The 20675-nt window shown below is 50.4% G+C and overlaps 1 protein-coding gene across 1 annotated transcript; it reads right to left on the bottom strand.

The window, feature by feature from the left end:
- Positions 1–1875: 1875 nt before the first annotated feature.
- Positions 1876–19916, bottom strand: LOC131269190 (zinc finger protein 2). Its single transcript, XM_058271526.1, has 9 exons — positions 19725–19916; positions 17852–19647; positions 15410–15981; positions 14330–15373; positions 13378–13541; positions 12987–13194; positions 2962–7305; positions 2633–2889; positions 1876–2187 (listed from the first exon to the last, which is right to left on the bottom strand). The coding sequence occupies exons 1-9, from the start codon at positions 19914–19916 to the stop codon at positions 1876–1878; spliced, it is 8889 nt and encodes a 2962-aa protein (XP_058127509.1).
- Positions 19917–20675: the final 759 nt, after the last annotated feature.

The following is a 20675-nucleotide window of genomic DNA, read 5'->3' as shown; positions in this document are numbered from 1 at the left end:
TCATCTCTCTCTCTTTCTCCATGTGTTTTCCCTCCTTGGAGAAAAAGGACCTCGATGTTTTCTCTCTCGTTCTCTCTTTCTCTTTTTACTCTCTCTTTCCCACAGAAACATGCCCACACATACTACATAAATTTCCCTTTTCCCTAACAAACCGACACACACTGGCAAACGTCGTATTTCGCTTTCGGGGTGAAACGGCGTGCTCTCGGGCTCAAACGCGGCAGCATAGGACGGGAAATTCACGAGTTTTCCTTCGCCCCGCTGTCATCCGCGACTGACAGGGAAATCCGCACGCGTGTGGGAAAATGGCGTAGGGATTTTCGCCGCTGCGAAAAATAAACCTTCGCGTTTGCCGTACGAAAACTTAACATGCTTTATATTGCATTGTTTTACAGAAAATTGAGAAGAGAAGAATAGAGATTTACTAAATTACTCCCAGCATGGACTTTACATCGGCGTATATTTGACAGTTGATAAAACAACATAAAATACTTATAAACCATTTATGGTTTAATTTCTGTTAAACAATGATGGTACATGTAATTTTATAACTTAAGCAGGTTTAAAACAACCTTGTAGACCACGAGTCCAATATGTATCTTGTTTTTATTTAAACAATTGAGATATAGTATCGAAATTAGAATGACAAATTACTCCCTGTTTGGGCTTTAAAACGGCAACAGTTGATAAAATAAATTAAACGGCTAAAAAGCCATGAAATGGCAGTGAAACCATGCTGAATTTGTTTCAGTAACTTATGAAACTGTTTCAAGAACCTTGTAAAAGACGAGACAATCGAGTATTATAGGCAAAACGACAAAGTTTAACAGACGTCATGTAGATCAATCAATGTAAACTTAATATTGCTAATCTGGAACAACACCTTCGATAAGGTTAAATTTCTTACTGTCGTGATGAAGAGTGGATATCTAAACAAAACACAAAGGAAATAAGGGTGAGAGTTAATAAAACGAGAAGCAACATTATCCATCGTAATCGAAAAACAATCTAAATACATTCGGATACATGTCCAAATAATAGTAGACGCACGACCAACACGTTTTGTTTTTCTGTTTTTTTTAGTTTCTTTTTTTTATCTAACTAAATTCTTAATATTTGCGATCTTTTGTTTTAGGAACTTTCACATTACATTTGATGCGGGGATTTTCGACTCATTGTCTTAGAATTTTATAACTGAAGTTGTCTTTGTCTAATAGTAAAGGAAAAATTTATTATTAGTTTTAAAGAAAAAAACTATCCTTAAAAAAACGGTTTGAACGTATATATGACTATAAGTTATAGACAATCTTGTAAAATAATGTATAAAAAAAACAAAAATAACGATATTTCACTAGCAAATGAAGGCGAGGAAGTTAACACGACGGATGGGGATTGGAGAGCAGGAACGCGACCCGATCCCGATCGTGCGTGGTGACTGTGAACTTACACAGTTCGAATGGGGCTTCAAAACAAACTACTTGTAAGATGGGGCAAGAGGGTACCGTTGCTGTTGGGACAGTACGTGTTTGTGAGTGTGTGTGTGGAATGATTAGAAATGCTACACATTATTTTAAAAAAGAAAACAAAACAGAAGCAAAATTGAAACTGAAAATGGCCTCTGTCGGAGCGGGCAGAACGACAACTGCGCACAAACACGCAGCTGCAGCATGAAGCCTACGAAAAAGAAGAGAGGTTAACCGGAAGCTACTGGACGAGTTAGCTGGTTACTGGAAGCAATGCGCTCCGACAGAGGGCGGAAGGGAAGTCAGCGGCAGCATCAGCGGGGGTCGGGACACGCTGGGAAAAGTCGAATGCGGCCGAGCCGTGCTAGTGCTGCATGCTTGCCGGCGGTCCACGCCAGCCGGTCCACGGCTCCTAGAAGGGGCAGTCGTTCTCGCGGGGCTGGAACTCGCGTCGGCTGACGTCCAGGCTGGAGTCCGAGTCCTCGCTGCCGCTGGTGAACGAGTGGGCGATCTGGGCCGCGGCCAGCTGCGCCTTCGCCGACCGCTTGTTGCTCTCCTCCTTGAAGCAGTGGTTCTTCTGGTGACGGATCAGCTCGTAGTAGCGCTGGAACACGAGGTTGCACTTCTTGCAGGTGTAGTTGATGTTGATTGCCTTCTTCTCGTCCGTCTCGAACGTCGGGTTGGGCTGGTTCTCGTAAATCTTGCGCTGCTTCTGGCGAGCATTCTGTCGAAGGTAGAGAGCAGTGTGCGTTAGTCAACATCAAAACGGTGACATCCAATAAAGCAATCAGAACAAAGAGTTGATCCATGAACCACAGGAGTTAAAAGAAGCATGGAATTAGACACAGTTGGTGAATGAACTACAGAACACTATCTTCTGGTAATATCTTTTACATAAGGAACCTGATCCTGACATTCGCTGTTAGGATGTGATTATCGAAACAGGCTTAAACGGAATGGTTGAGAGTTGGCAAAATGGTTTCAAATACTCAGAATACCAAATACTCTACTATCCTAATTACCTATCTAACGCCAAAGGAATGGAGAGTTAGAACAAAATGGCTTCAAATAGTCAGAATACCAAATACTCTATTATGTTAGTTGCCTCACCAACGTCAAGGTAATGGAAACTCAATTCTAGATTGTAGCGTACGTCGGTAGGCACTTACCTGGAACCACACCACTATCACGCGGGGTGAAAGCATCAGCAGCTTGCTCAAGTACTCCAGATCGCTGTCCTTTGGGTAGGAGTTATTCTCGAAGAACTCCTGCAGCACCTTGATCTGGTAGTCGGTGAAGCGCGTCCGGTTCGCCCGCTTGCCGTTCGAGCAGGTGATTGGCTGCGTCTGCGGCGGCATCGTGTGCAGCCCCATCGAGTTGGGCGACGAGATGACGGGACTGTCGATCGGGCTCGGTATCTTCATGTCTTCGAGCAGCGTGCCACCGCCGCCACCACCACCGCCAGCACCAGTGCCTCCGCCACCACCGGCAGCACCACCGCTCCCGGGAGTACTGCCAGCCGTCGGCGGTGTGGCCATGTGCTTCTTCAGTGAGATGGCGCTCGGAGGTCGCATCGGCATCGGGCTGGAGTTCGACGAGTCGAGCTGCAAGTCCGCCGGCGTTGGACTATCGTTCGACGACTCGGACTTGATCTTTTTCTTCTTACCCCCGCCACCTCCACCGCCGCCGCCGCCACCGCCGGTAAGTGGGCCAGTGCCAACATTACCCCCACCACCAACTCCACCACCAGGAGCAGGCCCACCGATACCGACACTGCTCAAGACACCACCGGCTCCACCGCCCGCACCGGGCATCGTGACCGCACCGACGGCCGCCCCGAGTGCCACCGCATCGGCCGCCGCACGCTGAAAGTAGTCCGACACGGAGCTGACCGCGTCGTGGCTGCTGAAGTCCGCGCCGACGAAGCTGTCCGGGAAGAGGCTCTTGTTGAGCTGGAAGGCGGCGCCGACCAGATCCGGGTGGCCGGCCGCCGACTGCTGGTGCTTGCTGAGCGACTCCAGCAGCGACTTGGAGATGTTCTGCTTCATCGCCTCGTTCAGCGCCTTGCTCATGTCGCTCGAGTTCTGCGAGCAGGAGTTGTCCTGCGACGTCTCGACCGACTTGAACGACGTCTCGAGGTCGGTTACCTTCGTCTCGCCGGTACGTTCGTACTCCTCGACGTTCAGCTTGGTCGACGGTGGGATGCTGAAGTTGTACGGGCTGTCCTTGTTGCGCTGGCGCTCCTTGAACAGCGTGTTGCGGAACCAGTGCTTCACCACCTTCTGCGGCAGGTTCGCCTTGATCGACATCTCCTGGATGCTTTCCTCGCTCGGCGAGTTGTTGATGTCGAAGTGCGACCGGAGGATGCGCAGCTGCTCGTCGGTGATGCGCGTGCGGGCCCGCTTCTGCGTGCACGGCTGCTGGCCACCCTGCTGCGGCGGCTGTGGTCCCATCTTCGGGTCCAGCCCGTGCGGCAGCAGGTTGTTCAGGTCGAGCGGCTTGCCGTTCAGATTGACCGGTGCACAGACGCCCGGCGGTGGACCGTGCTTGCCCGCCTTCCCGCCGCCCACTCCGACACTGTTCGCGCCCAGGCTGCCGACGCCCCCGTCGGAAATGCCCACGCCCGGCGAACCGTCCGGCTTACCACCGCCGGAACCGTCCACCTTGCCCGCCGGCACACCGCCAAAGTTGAGCTGCGGCGCCAGATTGAGGTAGCTCAGCGACATCAGATGGTGGAAGTGCATGAAGTTGAGCACGTTCAGCGCGTTCGGGTTGAGCTTGGCGTTCGGATCGGAGGCGGCGAACTGCAGCAGCGACGCGTTCTTCAGGAAGTTCGGATCCATCAGGTTGGCGGTGGGATCGAGGGCCGGCATGAGCGGACTCTTCGCACCCAGCAGCGCGTCGGACGCGTTCAGCGCGTCGAACCCGGACAGTGCGTTCACCTTCACCAGGTCGTTCATGAGCGCCTGGTGTTGGTAGGCGGCGGCCGCCGCCGCTGCCGCTGCCGCAGCTGCACCGTCGTTGAAGGAGGCGGCTGCAGCGGCACTGTCCTGGACGGCCGCGGCCGCCGCCGCCGCATCCAGAAGCTTCTTCTTGTGCGCCAAACACTCCGGGTTGAGGTCGAGATGCGCCTCGAGCATCAGCTTGCCGGGGAACATCTGGTAGCAGCACTCGCACACACAGATCTCCGGCTTGTCTCCTCCACCGACGGCCGGCACTCCGCAGAACAGCGGTCCCGCTCCGAGCTGCCCCATCGCTTGTAGTTGCTGCTGCTGTTGCTGAAGCTGCTGTTGCTGCTGTTGCTGCTGCTGCTGCTCGGAAGGCGACTTTAGCTTGCGCATGGAGTTTTCATCCAGCAGATTCGGCGACTGATCGTGGCTTTCCGGAATCGGATGGATAAGCGGGAACTCGCTGCCTGCCTTCTTCTTCGGCCCATCGGCGGCGGCTCCCTGTGGGGATGGTTGCTGCTGCTGCTGCTGGGACGCCGTGGACGCGTTGCTCGATTGCTGTCCGGAGAAGAGACCTCGCTCCTGCAGCCGACAGGCGCGCGTCTGATGCAGCACACTGCGCATATGAATGTCCAGCGTGCTGCCCTGCGTGTACGCGACGTTGCAGATGTCGCACTTGAACTTCTTCCGGGCCGACTCCTTCTCGTCGCTGATGTCCTTGCGCTTCTCGCCGCCACTCGCCCCCGATCCCAGACACCCGTCGACGGCGAACATCGGCATCGAGAAGGGCGTGGCCGCCTTGTCGCTGAACGATCCACCGAGGGACGCCGACGCACCCACCTCCCGCACGAGGCTCGACGGCGAGGGTGAGTTCTTACCCCGCTCCAAGCTGCCACCGTCGCTGTCGCTGGCCCCCAGCAGCGAACCGGTGAACATTTGCGCGAAACCCTTCTCCGCCTTCAGCTTCTTCAGCTTGTTCAGATGCGACACGCTGTTGTAGTGCACCAGCAGGATGTTCTTCTGCGTGAAGCTCTCCATGCAGATGGTGCACTTGAACGGGCGGTTCGGGTTGGTGAACTTCTCCGACTTGATGTCGTAGAAGATGGACGCCGAGCCGGACGCGGGCAGCTGCTGGGTTTGCAGCCCCGAGCCCGAGTGGGCCTGCTGCTGCTGCTGGTGGCCGCCGCCGGTGCCCGACTGCTGCTTGCCGAGCGCTGGGAACGACCCGAGCAGCGACCCATCGGGCGATGCCTTGTCGTCCCGCGGCATATGACAGGCGGTGGCCAGGTGGCGCTCGAGGGCGGCCGCATCCGTGAACGAAAACTGGCAGTCGCCGCACGCATACCGACCCCCGTCCAGCGTGCCGCTCCCGTCGAGGCTCTTGTCGTAGTAGAAGCTGCTGCTCTTCGAGCTGACCGACTTCTCGCTCAGCCGATCCTCGTCCACACTATCCCGGGCGTCCCGCCCGCCCGACCGATCCGACCGCGGACTCAGCCCATTGCGTTGCTGCTGCTGCTGCTGCTGCTGCTGCTGACTGTGGAGCATCTTGCGCTTGAGGTCCTTGAAGAACAGGATGGAGGTGTCGGGCGAGGCGATACCGGGCGGGGACGGTTTCGACTGCAGCGCCTCCTGCGGGTGCTTCTCGGCGATGTGCGCCGTCAGCGAGTTGATGTTCTTGAAGTGATGATCACAGTAGAAGCACTTGGTCGACTCGCGCAGCGAGTGGTAGAACAGGTGCCGGCTCAGCTTCTCGTGCGTCTTGAACGCGAACGGGCACTGGCGGCAGCGGTACTTGTAGGTGTGATGCTCGGAGATCAGAAAGTTGAGATGGCTTGCCTTGAAGTGCTGGTTCAGGTCGGCGAGGTTGTCGAACGCGTCCTTGCAGTCGTGCAGGAAGCAGGCGAGATCGTCCGAGTCGGCGCTCCGCTTGAAGTGGTTGCTCTCGTTGCAGTGGATCTTCAGGTCGACCATCGAGTCGAACGACGCCTTGCAGAGCGCGCACCGGATGTTCGGCACGCCACCGCCGCCGCCGCCCGGCGACACCGACCCTTCCTTGCCGGCCGACCCGACCGGAGAGACAGCCGGCGACGGCGGCTGGTGTTGATGATGGTGGTGGTGATGATGGTGCTTCTCGATCGGACTGCTGCTGTTGCTGGGCGACTTGCCGGACGAGGCCAGCCCGCCGCCGTTCGTGGAGGAGGTGGTGGTTTTCAGAAATTGCGAGGTATCCACCAGCTTCAGCAGTCGATTGAGCCCATCCATCTTGATGTTGTGCACGCGCAGCACGTGCGTCTCTACGTTCACCTGATCGAGAAACGTTTCCGAGCAGAGCGGGCACGTCAGATGTTGCTGCAGCAGCTGCTGCGGTTGTCGCTCCAATGGCGGAGACTTTGCGGCCGTCACTCCTTCGCTCAGTTCATGACCCTGTTGTTGTTGCTGCTGCTGCTGCTGCTTGGTCGCAGCCTGGTACTGCTCCAGCATCTCCGCCAGACTGCCGTGCTTCAGATCGTTGCAGTTCTCCTTCAGCGCGAACGAGTCGCTCATGAACGTCACCTTCTCGATGAGGCGCAGGTTCTGGGCGCACCGAGCCTCGGTCAGCGTGCGCAAGTAGTCGAACGGTTTCTTCTGCAGCGATGGCACATTGGGCGCTAGCTCGCTCGCACCGCCCAGCAGCTCGTTGCCGACCAGGTTGTGGCTCGCCAGCAGGTGCTGCATCACGTTCGCCTTCTTCGACGAGAACTTGTTGCACACGCTGCACACCAGGCAGCGGTCCTTGCAGCCCGCCGCCTGCTTGTTGTTGCTGGCCGCGTTCTCGCCGTTCCACATCTTCTTCTCCTGCAGTATGCTGCACAGCCCGTTGTCCGCCGTATCCATTGCATCTTGGGCGTCCAGGCCTGCTTTCATCGGGTTGGGGGCGAGGAAATAGAAAAGGAGAGCTTTGTGAAAAACGCGTGCATTTCATTTCCTTTCGCTAAACGTCACTTCCAGCGTTCTTTCGTTTCACGTTCCATTCGGACGCATGCAGAGAAGGTGATGCAATCCAACACTTTGTCCCTTTCTCGGGTAGCTTGGTCCTCCCAACATCGATAACATTTCGTGTTGCAACGGTTGCTGTTATCGTTGCCATACACAAAACAAACTATTTTGAAAATAAAATCCCTATCTTCCGGACGGTTCGGAACCGTCTTGCCTCGGACCAAGGAAGTATTGCACCGCAAACATGCTTGTTTGTTTATACCTTCCCCCTCGTTCCCCGCATACCCCCATTGTCGTTGCAACACCGCTCCACTGCAATCGAGTGAAAACTTAAACAAACATCCAGGTCGGCCGTTCTCGACTTGCAGAAACGACGCGCGATAAGCGTTTCCTTCCTTGCGTCGACGTTGTTGCTCGACTTTTCCAGGTCAGGTCCGGCCCGATCGGTGCGAAACAACAAGCAAAAATGGCAACCAAGCCTTTGCTATCTGCCTTAGCCAAAACAAAAAGTAGCAGCACGACGAAAGTTTACAATATTTACACGGCGCGCAACGAAAGGGGAATAGATGCGATTAGGATACGCTTGCACAGCGTAATATGCGCAGCGAACATATTATTATTCGCCGCATATCTTTCGAACAGAAAATCTAAAGGTTACCCCAACAGGGGTTGGCAAACCTTCATTAGAATCACAAACTAGAATGATGAATGTTACATACATTCTTGCTTCGAATTATCTTGCTGTCAAATTGAAACATCCTGCAGCAAACGTAATAGAGTTGTTTCAAACCATAAAAAGTGGATTAAATGATATAGGCGCTTCGTAAAAAGAAGTGTTCAACGCAAATCGATACACCGTCACGACATAATCAATACCCAATGCATGAATATACAAAACGAATACAAAAAGGCAATCTTCATTCTTGGCTTGGAGTTACATCAATTTCAGAAAAGTCGGGAAAATAGTAGTTTTCAGATTGAACAAGTATGAACTCAGGAAACTTAAGGTTAAAAAACGAACCTAAAATCACAATTAACATATTGACTGCCAAGCGTTTTAGGCACACTTTTTTAGTACAATATGTTTTAATAAAATTTGTTTAAAACATTTATTAAAACGACGGTTTTCGAAGGTTAAGCAAAGATTTAGCTTCCCAAAGAGCTTGTTTTCAATAATACTATAGTTTTGATGCTGCCTTTTCCATTTTTTTTCAGCAGAAGAAGTAAAACAGATGGAGGAAAATAGAAATACATTTTCATTCATTGTTAGAGGGGTTTTCAGATGATATTATAACAGTAGCAGCATTATTTCTAACTGCGGCACATGCTATTCCGAGAGGATCAGTTTATTTTATAAAGCGAGCATGTTTATTATAGCTGTGTCGGTAGAAATGATAATCGTACCAGTTGATGTTATACAGTCGGTATTATAACGTTGTTTTTTATGGTTGATGCAACCCGATCTTTTCACTTCTAACACGTTGACTGCCTTGGCTATCATTTTTGATAGCCAGCTGCCATTAGTTCTAAAAAGTTTTTGTCCCACAAGTAAATAAAAAAGACAACATAAAAATTAACGTAATATTAAAAATTAATCCTTTGGGAAGGCAAGTCTTTGCTTAGCCTCAGAAAACCGCTTGGTAGTCAATGTGGCAAGTTTGCAGCGGCAGCCAGTAGAGCTTGCCGACCCCTGCATAATAGGTACGAAATGGTACTGCGTGGACAGAAACTCTACTCTATTCCTACATCCGATCCGGGAAGCATTGAATTGCAAAAGCAATAAAAAAAAACCTCCAAATAATCCCCGTGCTGCGTCTTCGCGAGAGGGGGAAAAAGTAAACAGGAAACAGCGTACATTCGATAAAAACGAGCCTCGGGTGAAGCGACCAACATACCAAGCGGGAGAGCTAGAGGCAGCAAACTCCTTAGGGCGAAAACGTGTCCGAGAGCGTACACCCTTTTCTGCTAAAGGTTGTCACTTGGGTGATAAATGAAGAGGAAAAGGTTGGACCGAAGACTGGCTGAAGGGCAGTAGACAGAGAGAGAGAGAGGGAGAGAGATAGAGCAAAGGTAGACAAGACAAACAAATAAGGGGTGAAAAAAACAGAAACGGCCAAAGGCGAAGCAAAGGGTCCAAAAAATCCTCCCGCAGGATGGGAGAAAAACGGAAAGGCCCAGAAATGTGTGAATGAAATTGTGTGGCCCTTTCATGTGACGATTCGTATGGGAGCCACCCGGTCCTTTCCGCCCTCCCTCCCATTCCTTCCCTCCCTTAGTACCTTTTTATTCTTGCCAGCGAACGAAAACGTGAGTGGTTCACGCGCGCATAAAACCGTTCGCTTGGCGCATAACCGGATGGAGGCCCAACGGAAAGAAGCTATTGTCAGCACAACTAAACCAGCATATACACACACACACAGAAGTGCATGTATGTGTGTATATTTATACGCCTGTAGTTGTACATGTAGCGAGTGCGTGCGCGGATAGGAAACCTCCTGGAGGTGCGATTGTTTGATTATTAACGCCGTCGGTTCGGCTCGCTCGCTCGCGCAAAGGGAAATTGTGCGACGTTTGCGCGAGTCATAAAAATTAACGCGGTCCTCGGGACAACCGAAGCGGTCCGTAATGCGCACAAAGCTCGCATAATTTCAGCGGCCATCGGTTTGCACAATCAATTCGCGAAAAAACGGCACTCTGAGTAATGATAATATTCAATCACGCAGTACCGGTAAACGTGATTTCACTCGTGGCTTCCGGTACACGGAGGTAGCTTGTTCGTAAAAATAAAACCCAAAAACCAAAGCTGCAAATACACGGCATGTGCGCAAAATGCGCAAATGAGCCCACTAGGTTTGCTAAAACCCAAAAATAAAATATACAAAACAATATAAACACACTTAAACGCTAAAAAACAAACAGAACAAACACAGCTAAGCTACATACACAATTCGCGGTTGTCGTAACGCATTGCGTCGTGCACGGTTTTCTGGTGCAAAAATTTAAAACATAGGGACACTGTAAAAAGTCAAACGGGTAACTTAAGTAGCACAAGTAGCACGGCTAGGTTATGTCGCTCCGCTAGAACGCTTCGAACAGATCCCGGGACGCGCTCCGATTGATTTATGGCAAGCGCGAGAATTATACATATATATATCCTGACGGACGGCTGTCAGAACTTGCACTGACGCTTGTGCGCGTGTAAAAAATATGCTGCCGGCCGCTCCGGCCGCCGATCCGATCGAGCCGTCCCTTTCTCAGTTGGCCGCACCGTCCCGCTCTTGCCGGGGATTAAACAAACCTCGATCGGGATCGAGTATCTTTCGCCCTTGGCCCTCAGCATGGGCACACCTCAGCTCAGCGGCGCTGCCTGAGTGTGCGTGCCCGGTTCCTCCTATGTTTACGGGGCTGGGCTTTTAACTGTATCGATTATGTTGCGGTTCGCCTCTTGCGCACACCACCACCACACCACCGCCCGGGGTCGGATCGGAGCAGGGAGCCAACGGTGCACGAGTGCACGAGTACCGACGAGAACATGATCGGGCGGTAACGCTCATCCACCAAACCAAGCCAGCATTCCCTTTCCTTTCTTTGCAAACATGAATGCATGGTCCAAGAGGAACATTCATTCTGTCCCAGGGAGAACGGAGGGAAGCGAATGAAGGGACGGTAATGGAGAAACGAAGAAAACAAAAAAACCATATCCCTAGAGTAACATCCCTAACAAGGGACGCGAAGGCTCGGCTCTGGAAGAGTGTGTGGGCGACTGACTGTGGGTTTTATATTGGGTTTGATTTTAATTTATACAGTTTTTTACAGCCTCCTGGCCAGAACTGGGACACATCAACCTCAACAGCGAAGCGCATAGAAGAGAAAACAACAAAATAAAAAGGTGGAAGGGCATTTTTCCTACCGAGGGGAAAATGACAACGCTGGAACGCGTTCGTCTCTTTTTCATTATCTCCTTCTAATTCCCATCTCTGCCTTTCTCTGCGTTCAAGTGCAATTCCTCGGGAGAGATGAGGCTCATGAGCTCGATCTTGAGCTCGAGAGCGTTGAGAAACGGAGTGCATTATGCAGGCCGTTGCATCGCTCATTAAATGTTTCAAACATGCAGGTTCTATTCTGCTCGTCGCGGCAAGCATTCTAGGTTCATGTTTAACATAGTTTTACTCATCTTATTCCGATGATGGCATGTTTGCACATGGTTATTGATACATTTTTTTTCTTCTTAAGTTAACGATGTTTAACATAGTTTTACTCATCTTATTCCGATGCCGTAAGACTACACCTTCAACATAAATATTTCATAAACCCGAAATTGGCTTAAAATATCCCCCCACCATTAGCTTTTGTTTAGTTCCTTAAGATATGTGGAGAGAACATAGAAACACATTCTGTGGTATAGCAAACTGATTTCTTTACATCTTTTCTAATTGCGCAAAGAAGCAAAACAATATTAATAATTCGCAAAGCCCGTTAAACACTTGCTTTTGTACACTTTGTTGAAAATTGTGCACCAAAACAGAGTTGTCCATCTTGAGGAGTTTGTTTGGAGACGAATGGCTACGAAAATCTAATCCTAGGCTTCCTCTTCTTTCATCAAATCACAAAACCAAAGATAGATATTATCCGACAACACGTTTCAATTGGTTCAACCGGCATAAATTTAAACTGTTCGTATGTTTAACCAATTTTGCCACGTTCAAAATGGACGTGGAGAGATCAATTGGAAGAAAGATGGCGGTACGATTTAGTCCGATGATGTGCGGGTTGGTTGCTTAGAGTGAAAAATAAGACCAGCAAAATCGCTCGAAAATTAAATCAATAGGCACATTGGTTAACAGTTTAAAATAACACTAAATAATGTCAAATTTCAAGAAAATGTAATTGATTTATCAAAACCGCAAAGGAAATGCTATTGATAGAAAATCTTTTTAGGTAATAAAAACGGCAATACTAAATTCATTTTCAGAAACATCAACAGACAGTAGTGAAAATCGAAAAGATCGCCATTTTCCATCGGCTAACAATAGTAACGCTGCTTGATTGTGAACACTTTATATAGTGTCCAATATGTTCTCATTCACTTTTTTATCGAGCCGAAGAGTAATTTTTGAAGAAAAACGTAGGGAAATTATAGGAGAAAGATGATAAAGTATTTAAACAAGATGATGTAGATCAGCAAATTGGAACCATAACCAAAAACGGGTAAATTCGACTGATTTTTTAGTCAAGAATGATTGGCGTCCCAGATCACCAGGATCTCAATCCAACGAATTATTATGCGTGACCAGTTCAACGCCGCAATCCTTCAAATTTGAGAATAAAATATGGTAAAAGTAGCTGGTAAACAAATTTGTTGGCGGTATTATTCCAAAACAAATGGTGTTTTTGTTCTATAAAAGTATGACTTTCGCTTAAAAAACGACCAAGGAACCCGGATTTAATGTTATCAAATAATTGGTTATTGAATTTGTATGAGAACATGTTGGACACTGTGTAGTTTGTTAGTAAACAACTTGCACAAACGTCACGACGGTATCAAGCAATGCGGCTCAGAAAGAAATAAAGAGAAGAACGCTAAAATTGTGCAACCCACCTTTGGCCGTCAGCTTGAAAATGTTACGCAGCCCGAGCAGGTTGATGTTCTGCTCCACCTTGCAGCTCTTCTTCAGATGGTGTATCATGTAGTAGATGTGGTCGGTTTTGAAGCCGCACGGCACGCAGGTCAGCATCAGCTGGTTGACGCCAGCGGCGCGGTTCGGCGAGGACGAACACGACGACGACGACGCGGACACGGACTGGTGCTTCCCTCCTCCTCCTCCTCCTCCTCCTCCTCCTCCATCTGCAAGTAGCATCATTTGCATCAGCAAGACTCGTGAGGCAGTGGTGGTCGCGTTGGTGTTGGGATGCGGATGGTTGTGGTTAGGTGGCCGCGGGTAGTAGTAGGTTAGTGGTTCGCACTTGCCTTCGCCTTTGACCGGACCGGCACCGGACCGTTCGCTCGCGATGAGCAGCAGGTAGTCGAAGCAGATCCGCCGGAAGATGTGCTTCTCCGACAGGCTGTGGATGCCGATCTTCTCCAGCGAGGTCGTGTAGAAGTTGCAGCAGTTGCACTTGAGCTGCACGTTGTCGGGGCACGAGGAAGATGTGGCTAGAATGAGCGAAAAGAGGTGGCAGAATCGTACAGAAGGTTCACTAGAAGACCAAGATGTAGTTATTGAACACCCTAAACACAAATTATCCCGGTTTTCCATACCCTCTCCCATACACGCAGAACCATTTTCTTCAACCAACATGGCTCTCTACTTAAGGCTCCTGTCACAAACTTCAAGTGTTTTGTAACTCGAATCCTCTAATGTGATGCCGTCCAGACCTATCCAGACCTAAACCCACTATTAGCTTGGCTCGAGTCTTTTATCTCTGGCCGGAAATTAAATTGGAATCTGGTGTTGCCGCAAGGTTCCTTGGTCTATTGTTATTTCTCTTGTTTGTAACTGATGTTTGTCATACACTTCCTTCCAATTCATTGCTTATGTTTACCGATGACCACAAATCGTTCAGTCCCATATCCTCTATTACTGAGTATCTTTTCTTCCAACTACTCATTGATGAGTTGTCCTTGTGGTACTCTTCAAATGGCAGAATATGCATATAAACTATATCATCAAGGATCTTGGTATCAGGGTTGATGATCGGCATTCTTTAGCTTTGCCTCAAGACCAAATTGTAAATAAGGCATACAAACTCTTGGACTCATTGGACGTACGGTATCTGATTTTACATATCCTTATATGTCGTAAAACCCTCGCATGCAGGCTGGTCAGGTCACATCTGGAGTTCGCTAGAGTCATATGGTCTCAAGCCTGAGCCAGGTCTGAGGCCTCTATCTCAGCAATACCTTCAAAAAAAAACAAAACAACCTCACTACTCGCTACTTACGATCGGTGTCGATACCGTTGGTGCCGGCAAAGTCGCGCTCGATCAGCTCGGTCTTCGGCTCGAGCAGCAGCATTAGCGGAGATCGGGAAATTTCGCTGACGCTAGGCATCTCATCGTAGGCAAATTTCGATTCCTCCGCCAATGGGAATATCAGCTGCAGCTTCTTGAACAGCTCGGGCGCGACGACCTGGCGCAGCTTGGCCGCGGACTTGTCGCGCCCCTCGAGCAGGTGCACCAGCAGGTCCAGCCGCTTCAGGTGCTGCTCGGACTTGAGGTGGCGCTCGTGGTCGTGCACCCGCTGCCCGCACAGCAGACACTCCTGGCCGCCGCCGGCGAGCAGGATCGTATCGAGCGCGCTGCTCGACCGGTCCTTGATGACGTGCCGCTTCAGCTCCTCGAGGTTGTTCGTCTCGAAGTCGGCGCACACCAGGCAGCTGTAGTAGGTGGACGGATCGAGCGACAGTCGGATCGGGGGCTCGAAGTGCAGCGGGTTCTTGTCCTCGTCCAGCTGGTACTGCTGATGCTGGTGATAGTCCCGCTCGGTGCCGCCGGCCTCGCTGCCCGCGCCGCTGAACGGCGACGGTTGGTTCAGGAACAGCGAGTCGGGCGTCACCGTGTCCAGCGGCGTGCCGGCGAACGGTGACGAGGGCATCGACAGCGGCTTCAGGCAGTTGTTGCCGCCATTGCCGCCGGCGCCGCCCGTTCCACCACCCGACGATGCCGCCGTTGCCGCTGCTACTGCGGCCGCCGCCGCCGCCGCCGTGTACTCGTCGACGCGCGTCATCGGCGAGTCCTCCTTCAGCGTGTTGAGATTGATCGCACTCAGATAGTCGAGGTTGTCCGACTGCGACAGACTCTGCAGGCTCTTCAGCTGGTTGAAGCTGGACTGGAACGAGTTCAGGTTGCTGATATGTTTTTCGCTCGTCATATGGATGCGCAGGTTGCGCGCGATGTTCGTATCGTAGTTGCAGATGTCACACTTGAAGAAGGACTTCGGACGCCCGCCGACCGCACTCTCGTATCCAACGCCGCCCCCACCTCCACCTCCACCACCACCACCACCAGCGCTGCCACCAACACCGGCAGCTTGCATGCCGCCGTCCTTCGACTGGCCTCCGGCGCCTCCAACGCCCACAACACCGCCGCCACCACCGTTCCCCGCGCCACCCAGCTTGGCCGACATGGACGAGAGCGGACCGCTGGCCGCGGCTGCCGCCGCCGCCGCCATGTACTGGCTGCGCGAGCTGTTCACCACCTTCTCGTTCGCCTGGAGCGTCGCCAGGTTGAGGAAGCTCTGGCTGCCCTTGTTCATCATGCCATTCAGGTCCTGCATGTTGTTCAGGTGCTTGTCGCTCTGCATGTGGATCGACAGGTTGCCCTTGGTGGTGGTCGAGTAGTTGCAGATGTCGCACCGGTACGGCTTGTACCCGCACGTGTACGACTCGCCGCGGGCCAGACGCGGATGGGCCTGCCCGGCCAGGCAGTAGCTGCACGCCGTCTCGCCGTCCGGATGCTTCTCGCGCATGTGGATCTCGAGCGTCTCCTGGTACTTGTAGTGCCAGTTGCACTGCGGACACTTGAGCGTCTTGCACGAGTTGCGCGTCGAGATGTTCGGGCTGAAGTTGCTGTTCCGGAACGCAGTCGATGGTTCACTGCAAAGGGGGGATATGTTATATTACAATGTAACTCTCGGTTTAACGTTACGTTCGGTTAGTTGTTTTATCATGTTATATTAGTGTTGAATAGAATGCCTGTGCTATTTGGTTAACTAATTGCTCAAGTCTTTTAAATAAGCCGTATGTGCTACTCTTTAAACTCAGTCTATCGTATTAAAAACGTCAACTCAGATACATTTAGCTAATAGTTTTTTTAGCTTGAATCAGGCAAAACTGTTTAACATGGAACAACCCGGGTTTTAGTTTCATTTATTTTAAGGTTCCCCTGCTCTGCTGCCGACGAGTCGCTGGAGCATGTTTGGGTAAAGATGCAAATACAGAGGCGTACTCAGGACCAGAGATCTACTTCGGATGCATCTATTTACCATGCTAAAATAAAATTGTTTTCTGAGATTTCAACGTTCCTGTCCTACTGGTAACTCCTACCAACCCTCAATCAAGTACAGCTACATCCTCGAGCTATAGCTCCGGCCCTTGCGAACTGTTTGCCAAGCAATTTTCCAGTGTCTATGCCGGACCGGCGAGCGGTGAGCTGAACAGGCGATACTAACTACTCCCGCCGACATCGTAGATAGTAGCTGAAGAACAGAAATATAGATCTATGCACTGTGCTCAATACAATCAGGAAGTAGAAGCCATCTTTTGTTTCCAAGACCAGACGGCATTCCCGCGGTTTGTGCTATCGAAAGTGCAGTATCGTCCTTGCTCTCTTAGTGCTACAATTGTTTAATTTGTCTGAAAACTCGTCAGCCTTCCCGGCAGCAATTGTCTTCAAACTATCGTAGGACCTCCTTTCTAAGTGCATGTGCCAAGGTTATGGAGTGGATTGTATACTTTACAATTCCCTTAAATATACGTTCATTCTCTACTAACCTACTATCGTTCGTAACATTTATTGCCTCAAAATTAGAAGCCTGCTCGTAGGTAGATGTAGTTTATACTGACTTTGACATTCGCAGTCGACCGTATCCATCACTTTCGGTCGCTAAACTCATTTAGCATTTATCTGATAGGTTTTAGGCACTGCCGTTGTTGGCTTAACCTTTCATTTGGCATCAAAATTGCTCTTCATTTTTCACAACCTTTCTTCCCTACGTCTGGGGTTCTTCAAGGTAATGTATTGAGTCCTTTTCTTTTCATTTTTTACATTCATGATTTTAGCGTTTTCCGTCTCCCCGGTTGTTTCCGGTGCTCAGAAAAAAATAACTTGAATTGGTTCAATCCTATCCATCGCGTTGGTTTTGCTGTACCTTTCTGCTACCTACTCCTTTCTCGTACACCTTTAGTCATTTCAACATGCCGTACAATCCCGTTAAACTCATCGAAACCACCCTCCAAGAATATCTCCAAACCTAATCCTATACAGAGTTATACCAAATAAGGAAGATGTTAAGTCTGCTGGGAATCAACTTGCATTTCTTCAAGGCAACACTATACAACAGTACTAGTATTACATTATGTGTAAACATTAAACTGATTAAATTGAAACCATTACCATTTTTGCCACATGATATTGTAACAACTATTCTTTGATCTTACTAAAACATTCAAAAGAACAGCACTTAGGATAGGATATGCCGGTAAGCAAATTTACAAGGGAGTCTCGAAGTTTAAATAATTCAACTTCCTTCGCTCCTCTTGAGCACTATGAATCCTTAATCGAATATTTTATTCTTGCCATGTTAATATGCAATCGCAATTGAGCAAGTTCTAACCTAAAACCAATGAAAAACATGCTGCTGGAAATAACATCTGACATTGTTATGCAAAATCGAATAGCTGAGGGGTAAACTCGCATGCTTGGTTAGTTGTTAAATGTGGCGTAGTGAAGGTAAACGAGACTTACGGTTCCAGCTTCTTCACGCTGATCTGATGGTCGTTCTTCATCTCAACGTCGCCCATGTCCATGGCATCTGGCCGGAAGTTGTTCGCCAGCAGCTGCTTGTACAGATCGACCGGGCTGTACTTCTTCAGGTGGAAGTCACCGGCAGCGTTTATATCGAGGCCGCTGGCACCACCGCCGCCGCCTCCGCCACCACCACCACCAACACCACCATTGCCACCGCCCGCTCCGCCACCGGCCTTATTGGAAGCTGCTGCAGCCGCTGCCGCCGCAGCCGCCGCCAGCGGGTTCAGCTTCATGTCCGCCGCCGAGCTGATCAGCTCGAGGAACTTGTTCGGCTTGCCGTACAGATTCTCCACCGAGCCAACCGACGACAGCATCTTCTGCTGGTTGAGAAAATCGGTCAGCAGCTTCCCGCTGACGGCGGCGGCGGCAGCAGCGGCAGCCGACGAGTTGGCCCCGCCACTCCCGACCAGCGACGAACCGCTGGAGCCGGCCGCCTTCTTCTCCTCGGCCGAGGCAGCGGCGGCGGCGGCGGCGGCTGCAGCGGCGGCGACCGCCGCACTCTCATTCATCGCCAGCTTCCAGCTCTGCTGCAGCTTGCTGTCCATCTCGTACAGCAGCGCGTTGTTGGCGGCGGCAGCGGCAGCGGCCAGCTTCGGGAAGCCGCCACCACCGTCGACGAACCCGATGGCACCGGGCGAGAACGGTTCCACCGGATGGGACACATGCTGCTGCAGATGGTGCTGCTGCTGCTGCAATTGCTGTTGTTGCTGCTGATGGTGATGTTGCTGCTGTTGCTGCTGCTGTTGTTGTTGATGCACGTGGTGCTGTAGTTGCTGCTGTTGTGATATCAACCCAAGAATGCCATTGTTTGGATTGCTGCTGCTTCCCCCCACGACATTGCTGCTGTGATTGCCGTTGATGGTGTTGACGGCGCTACTATTCAGCGTGGAGCTGCTGTTGATGTTGCCACCGTTGTTACTGCTGGCGCTACTACTGCTACTGCTGCTGCTGCTGACGCTGCTACTGCTACTGTTACTGCTGTTGCTCCCGGCACTGTTTCCCATGCCAGCTCCATTATTATTGCTATTGGTCTTGTATCTCTCTTCACCCTCGACGTGCTTCCTACCGCTACTGTTGGCTGAAGATTTCTCTTCGAAAGGAACCAGGAAAAAGAACTGCTTCTCCGCGTTCGTCTGTATGATGGCACTGCTGTAGTTCTTCTCCAGCAGCATTCGCTCGTAATCGTTCAGTGTGAGGCTGTGCTCGATTTTGGCATGCGCTATGAAGGACCGGCAGGTGCCGAAGCTGAGCTTGCAGCTGAAGCACATCAGGATCGCCTTGTGGTTACTGGTCGAGCCACCGACACCGGCGGTGGCAGTAACGCCCGCAGCGTCCGTCTCCGACGCTGACGGCGATCGTGTGATGAGGTTCTGCGCCTGCTCCACCGCCTGCTGCTGCTGTTGGTGCTGCTGTTGCTGCTGCTGCTGCTGCTGCTGGTGATGGCCGTCCCCGGTCCGTGCTGCGTCGTCGGCGTCGGTCACGCCGAAAGTGCCGCCCACCACCGGTGCGTCGCTCTCCTTGCTGAACGAGACAATTCGGAAGGAATGTGTGCGAGGATTCGAATTGTTGTCGTTCTTGGGAGAGGCCACCGGGTCGATGATGCACGTGTTGTCGCTGCAGATGATGCGCCCATGGAAACGCTCCACGTCCTTCTGGTAGGGTTCGGGCAGAGCGGTCTTCACAGTGTTGCCGATGCTGTTGCTCGCTGCGGTCGATGCGGATGCGGTTTGGCCCTACAAGAGTCAAAGCAAAAGAACAACGTCTTAATCCGCTCTTCTTGACTCGCCCTCCACCGTTACACCCTACCTACCTTGTCGACAAAAAGTTGTATAATGCCTTTATTGTCTACCGGCTTGGACAACAGTCTGAAGATCGCTTTGCTCAGTGAATCGTTCGGTACTGGACCTATGGTATCGTTGCATAGCTTCAGTATACGCGATTCCCTATGCTTCAGATAGAACTGAATTTTGGTGGAGAATTTTGTGTGCTTGCGTGAAGTCATTCTGTTTTATTCGTTTTGATTTTCTCTAACTCCTGACCTAACGATGAGCTTCTTTGCAGTTTGTCTTTTTTTTGTTGTGTATATAATGCTTGTTTTGCTCGTATTGTTTGTAGGTAATAGTATATATAGTATATGTATATATATATATATTTGTTAAGTTATAATTATAGTTAAAAGTAATTTATAAATAATGCGAGGTTTATAATTTTGTAAAACTTTTTCTAAAGTTTAAATCTTAAAATGTATTTTTTCTCGTAATTTCATTATAACTAAGTTGTTCGTTTCATTAAATAGGGATATCCTGCAAATGGGGAAAAAGAAAGAGTAACGACGGACCCAAGGGATTGGCGGCAGTGGGATTTGGGTGTCCATCAAGAGAGGGGGCGAAAAGATACACGCGAAAAATTAGGACTCGGTTCCGACAGATAAACGCATGGCCAACGATTGCTTGTTCAAGATGATCCAATACACTTTCAGAACGAAGGAACCGCACACTTTCTCGCAGGTGTGGCTCCTTCCACTGGTTCCATTCTATGTATTCTTGGTGACACATTTTGTGATATTATGCACGGAACGCTGTAAGTTATAGGAAAGAGAGAAAACAAACACTTTGTTCCGGCTTTGGCTCGTTGCGAGCAAATGCAATTTCACCGGAGTGAATTTGCAGTGGAGTTTTTCTGCTTCGCTTTTCGCTTTGTTTTTCGAAATTTCAATCGTAAAACAAAAACAAGTTGGTAATAAGGTAACATGATATGTTTC

Source organism: Anopheles coustani, chromosome X, assembly GCF_943734705.1.
Source record: "Anopheles coustani chromosome X, idAnoCousDA_361_x.2, whole genome shotgun sequence".
In the NCBI taxonomy this organism is placed as follows: Eukaryota; Metazoa; Arthropoda; class Insecta; order Diptera; family Culicidae; genus Anopheles; species Anopheles coustani.
This window is presented reverse-complemented; position numbering and strand designations above follow the sequence as displayed.